At 46.7% G+C, this 6,000-nt stretch overlaps 1 protein-coding gene across 1 annotated transcript in view; it reads left to right on the top strand.

Moving 5' to 3' along the window:
* The first annotated feature begins 2,418 nt into the window (after nt 1-2,418).
* The window catches only part of SLC35F4 (solute carrier family 35 member F4), a 157,197-nt gene continuing 153,615 nt past the window's right edge, over nt 2,419-6,000 (top strand). Inside the window, exon 1 of the mRNA XM_045823079.1 lies at nt 2,419-2,605. Within this exon, the coding sequence (XP_045679035.1) occupies nt 2,503-2,605 (103 nt within the window). The 5' untranslated portion in view covers nt 2,419-2,502. The remainder of the gene's footprint in view (nt 2,606-6,000) is intronic.

Genomic DNA, 6,000 nt, shown 5'->3' with positions numbered 1-6,000 from the left:
CTGGCTGCCAATCAAAGTGAGGAAGACTAGATTGTGTGGAACTCGTTTCACTAACCCTTCAAACGTATAAAGGCTGATGTAGTACTTAATGATTTTATGACAGAACATATATCTTTGAATAGAATTTATACCCAGTGATCATATTTAGTTTTTAATATTATTACTTGGTATAGTTATTTTAGCATCAAACACAGAGACTGTGACTGTCACACAAAATATTTTACAAATGATTTGGCAGTTTTACAACACAAATAGCTAAGTTTTGTATACTCAGTTAGTATAAATATCCAATCTGACTAGAACAGATTATCAAAATAAATATGTTCTAGATATCAAAACTCCCTTGGAACTACCAGATGCCTAGTGCTTAATGTGTCAGAAACATTGCTGTAAAGTTGCTTGCAAACCAAATTTTTGTAAGTCAAGTTATAAGTTACTTGGAAAATTGATTTACTGTTTGATTTACTAGAGAATTGATTTACTATGCGAATCTGGCTACTATGAGAAACCATTTTATTAATTGAATAACTACCTTCAATTGTTATTTGTTTAATTATATCTCTCCTTATTTTTTTCAGACTAAATTTGATAGGCACATTGATAATTTACATTTTGTAAATTGAAATTTTTGTATTTGCATTTGTCAAACTGGTAGACTGAGCAGGCATTATCTTTTTATTTATTTGCTTTAAATGTTCAGTCCCTGACCGTGGCACAGAGTTGCTTTTTCCTTTGTTCTTTCTGAACTTTCCCTTCCTTCCACCCTTCCATCTTTCCCAGCCCGATGAGCAGATGTGGGAGGAAGTATATTTCTTTATGAACTTTCTCCCAGGCACAATGGTCTCAGGTTCACTCCACTCTCAAAATCCTGTGCTATGCTTTGTATCTGGATGAAAACCCTCAGCACATTAAAGATTTTATTTATTTATTTTTAGAGAGGGAAGGGAGAAAGAGAGAGAGAAACATCAATGTGCGGTTGCTGGGGGCCATGGCCTGCAACCCAGGCATGTGCCCTGACTGGGAATCAAACCTGCGATGCCTGGTTCACAGCCCATGCTCAATCCACTGAGCTACGTCAGCCAGGGCTACATTGTGAAGTTTAATCCTGCATTTTAATACACTCGAAAAAGTTTGCATATTTCTTCCTTCTGAAGTATTCACACACAATGTGGAGAATGCTTGAAGGCAGAAAGCTGTGATAGATGGATTGGAGGTTTCTGAGGGGCACTGGAGTCCACATGTTTTTGCTTTTCCCTGCCCCCACAAACTCTAGAAAACTTGAAATCCGGCAGGCATGTCTCACACTGGCTCTGGATGGAAGGGGGACACTGAAGAGCTGACACTCCACTCTGCACCCACACACACCCTTTAGTTCTGAGATGAAACTTTGAAGATTATTTAGGAGGCTGTGACTGCAAAGTACGAATACAGGAATCATCCCCACTGCTCTTCACTAGCGCGCGGCTCTGTCGCCAAAGCAGAGTCACACCAGGGGGAGGTGTTCACTCTCAACACACAGCCTCGAGGAAAGTCACTAGCCTGTAGCTAGAGCTTTCACCGGCCCAGGTAGTCACAGCAAGATGGGCTCCCCTCTGATGTTTTTGGCAATAAAGAAGACAATCATTTCTCCTCAGGGCATTAGGAATGGCCCACAGGCTGCGCACAGCTGCATCTCTCGAGCCTTTGATGTTTTCATTGGGGTGGGGGGCGGGATTGGAGGGCCCTGACCTGGCCTGTCAGACTCGATGGCTTGATCTCTTAAAGTCTTTGTGTCCATAATACCTGGATAATCACTCCATGTACCACCTGCCGGGGCTTCGTTTTCTTTTCATTTCTTAAAAAGAGTCTCCATCTTCTCGGCAAGTTTCAAGGACTGATTAACGACTGCAGACGCTTACCCATCAGATGAGCACAGGGGGTGTAGACGCCCAAAGTGTACCAAGTCCCGAGGGCGCCCCGAGGGGTCACCACCCCCACTGCCCCAGAGCTACAGTGTGCACGTTTCACATTAACAGCCCTGTCTCCCCCCACCCCCCACCCCATCCCTTCTCCCTGAGGCCCTACCACCATCTCACCTTCTCTCTCACGCCCCTTGGCCAACCATCCCTTTGGTCAGGTGGGTTGGGGGATGCCTACTCTCTGGGAAAGGGGCGCAAAAGGGTTAATGATGAGAGTCAGCGGCCAGGTGGAGAGCCCACACCCGGCCGGCTGTGGTGGGCGTTGGAGGTGAGGGGGCGCTGTTCGGGCAGCAGCACGCCGGGTGGCGGGCGGGAGAGCTGCCAGGCTGACGGAGAGGCCGGCCGAGTGGGGGCCGCTCTACCGCCGCTGCCGCCGCTGTGATGCGGAGCCCGTGCTGCGCTGGGCGGTGGTGTCAGAGCCCGGGTGCAGGAGCACGAGCTGCAGCATCAACACCGAAGGCGGCGGTGGTACCTGCACCAGCTCCCGGGCCCCCGGCTGCCCTCTCCGCCCAGCTGCGCCTGGGGCCGCCGTGGGGCGCTCTCTATGGATGTCAAGGCGGCCCCCAACGGGGTGGCCACCATCGAGGACCGGATCTTAAGAATCACAGGCTACTATGGCTATTACCCGGGTTACTCCAGCCAGAAAAGTAAGACACCGTGGGCTGCCCTGCTCGAGGCACCGGAGAGGGTTGGGATGCGGGAGGGAGCGCCAGCCGGACACCTGCAGCCTTGCCTGTGCTGCCAATGCCACTCTCTGGGCCGTGCGGCCACTGGTGAAAAGTATGTGTGCTGTCCTTGGTGCTGAACCATGGAAGAGAAATGGGGCCCCGTTGGTTCCTCCTAGGAGTTTGGAAGCAGTCGCAGCCTTCGGGGCAAAGGCGCAGAGGGGACCGGTGAGCGCTCTAGACGGCGCCAGCCCACTCACTCCTGGTTTATTTACGACCAGAGGGAGCTAAAATGGCTGTTTACTTAGTGGAAAGTCAACCCTTGGTTGCACTCCCCGAAAGCCCCTACTGGCTGCCAGGCTGCGGGCGGGGCGCTGGGGATGTAGGCTGGATGGGTTCGGTGGTGGGGCCAGCCAGGGCAGGCTGTCCAGACTTGGGTTCTGGCGCCCGCTGGGTCAGCCTGCTTTCTCTGGGCTGCGGAGATGTTGCCAGAGCGGGAATTACTCCCGTTAAAACGTCTTTGGAAGGTTCTCTATCATGGGCAGAGAGAGAACCTTCACAGGTCTCTGAGTCCTAAGTCCCCGGAGCTTGGAGCCAGAGACCCAGACACTCGACGGCGGGGAGGAGGGGTGGTGATGTAGACGTGACAGGCCACCAGCCCGCACTGCCTGCCGCAAGTCGCGGCTTGTTCCGAGTCCAGGTGGGCTGTTCTGTTCCGTACCATCTTTCTTCCGGCTAAGCAAGGTCCTGCGGCGCGGATGCTTTCACAGTTTCGGGGCAGTTTTGAGGGAAGAGCTATGAGGTGCGCTCCACCCTGGTCCCCTTCCTCGACACACAAACCCACTGGCTGTATTTACTGAGATTAGTTCTACCAAGCAACCCAAGTGGAGCTCGTTTTTCTTTCTCTATTGGGAGACTAAGCTGCGGCTTAATTCCCATGCAGGTGGGGTTTCACTTTTTCTATAGCAATCCATTTCTGTCCCAATGGATGGAGCTTAATTGTTGTTTTTGCTGTTGTTTTTAACCAGAAGGCTTGGAAGGTCCTAGAAGGTATTTTTTTCTGTGATATTTTGGGGTTCAACCAACATTACAGTTTCTCTGAAGCACACAAACCCTGACGCGTAACCAGAAAACACTTTATTTTTCATGTAACTTTCTTCCTCACTATGCTGCATCTCTATTGAATAATAATCCAATCCCTTTCTTCCATAGGTTGTCTTTACAGAGATATTTTCTAGTTTAATATTTCATGTGGCTTCAGGAAAGGCCTATGCGATTTGGATGGCTTCTGTCTGGCTGTTTTTAGCCTTAGAGGCTTACATTATTCATTTTCCATACAAAAGTAATTATATGGTGTTAGAATTTTCTGGAAAGAAAATAACATACTGTGGAATGCGGTTTAACGTATTTGTACTCTAGACTCAAAAACTCCTGTTTTTCCTGTTGGCAAAGGGTTTCATTTTTAACCCTAGAAACTTAAGCAAAGGCATTAGCATACCACGTGGAGATTCTGTAGATTTCACTTATGAATATTTTAATTAGGAACCATGCATTTTGGTTGCTTAGAGAATGTAGAAGCTGTCTGCGAAAGTCCAAGACTTGGAGTAGCATATTATTATAATTTTTATAACAGTGGAACTCTGGTTAATAAAGAGCAAACCAAAAAGAATACCCCAAAAGTGACATTCTAAATAAAGACATGTTCATGCTATCTTTTTGTGCTTGCTGAAATAGGAGCACGTTTTTCACTTGCCACACAGTAACATGACAAAAAGAGGGACAAACATTGTCTAAGACAGTAACTGAAGCTAAAAGGAATATAGATGCATTTGGCATAGTTATTTGTGACAGGCACTTACTGAACTTCAGGCAACAGAGTTCAAACAGTGAAGGCAGAGAAACTCACAAGGACAGAGAATTATGTGAGTAAATAACTTTCAGGGCTCTTGTGCTTGCAGAGGTAGAGAGCGATTGCCATTTTGCACAGTGAAAGACTAGGAGAAGAGGGAGCTGGAAGAGGGCCAGGCAGCCAGGCACCGTGAAATAATCCTGCCCTTAATTCAGGCTCCAGCTAGTAAACAAACACATTGAAACAAACCAGTGCAATATGGTCAATTGATTTAGCTGTTATCAGGAATGAACAACAGCTTGGGGGAAGTCTGTAGGGATATATTTATGAGAATGCTGTGGTGAGGAGTATATAATATGTAAAGACAAGGCGACTTTCCCATTTTCTGACTGCTCACTTATGAGGCCTCACAGATTGGATGATCTCTTGACATCTATGTTGTTTACTGTTTTAGAGGCAGGTGAGAACTCCCCTGAGAATGTGCATCAGTGTTCGGCCTTGTGTTAGTGCATCTGGCTGCCACCCTGCCAATGAGGAAAATGAGTACCTGTCTAGAACACAGTCTAATCGTCAGGCTGATATAAAATGCATATATATTTTAGTCTGATACATATATATGGTACAGAGATGATTAAAGCATTTGTCTAGCCTGGAGTTACTTATGTTCCTCTAGGAGAAATAGATCTAGTCATTCAACAGGTGTAACTGAGCACTTCCTGTGTGCCAGGAATACATCAGTGAACAAAATAGACAAAAGTATTTTCTTTTTTAGAGGTTGAGTTCTAGTGGGAGGAGACGGACAAATAATAAATAAATTCTATAGTATATTTCAAGGTAGTAGCTGCATAACAAATTACAACTGGGTAAAAAGGACTTAAAAATTCTGAGGGTGGCAGCAATTGTGAGCATTTTAAATAAGGTGGTAAGATAAAGCCTCACTAGGATGGTCACAATTGAACAAAGACCTGAAGCATGTGAGGGAGTTAGCTGTGTGGGCATTAGGAGGATGACATTTCAGGCAGAGAGAACAGCTAGCGCGAAGTTCCAGGGAAGAGCATACCTGGCATGCTAGGGACAGTGAGGAGCCTGCACAGGTGAAATGGGGTGAACAGTGGGAGGTGGTTGGAGATGAGGTCACTGTGGATACAGGGGCTCACATGAAGTAGGGTCTTATAGGCCATTGTAAGTCCTTTGGCATGCACTCTGAAATGGGGAGTCTTTGCAGGGTTTTGACAGAGGAGTGATGTGACTTGATTTACCTTTCAAAAGGATCAGTATAACTGATTTACTGGAGCTGGGGTGGACACAGAGAGACTAGTTAGTATGTTAGTAAGCAATTACCTTGGTGAAAGATGGTGGTGGTTTGAATCAGATAGTAGCAAGACACACAACCAGACACGGAATCAGAGTAGTAGCAGTAGGTGTGATGGAAGGCGGTCAGATTCTGGATGTATTTGAAATTAGAGCTGATAGGGTTTCCTGATGGAATGGATATGGTAGCTGCAAGAAAGAGAGGAATAAAAAGTGA

Source organism: Phyllostomus hastatus, unplaced genomic scaffold (assembly GCF_019186645.2).
Source record: "Phyllostomus hastatus isolate PE091 unplaced genomic scaffold, TTU_PhHast_1.1 phas_scaffold_501, whole genome shotgun sequence".
In the NCBI taxonomy this organism is placed as follows: Eukaryota; Metazoa; Chordata; class Mammalia; order Chiroptera; family Phyllostomidae; genus Phyllostomus; species Phyllostomus hastatus.
Note: the sequence above shows the minus strand (reverse complement) of the source record. Positions and strands in the feature narration are given on the sequence as shown.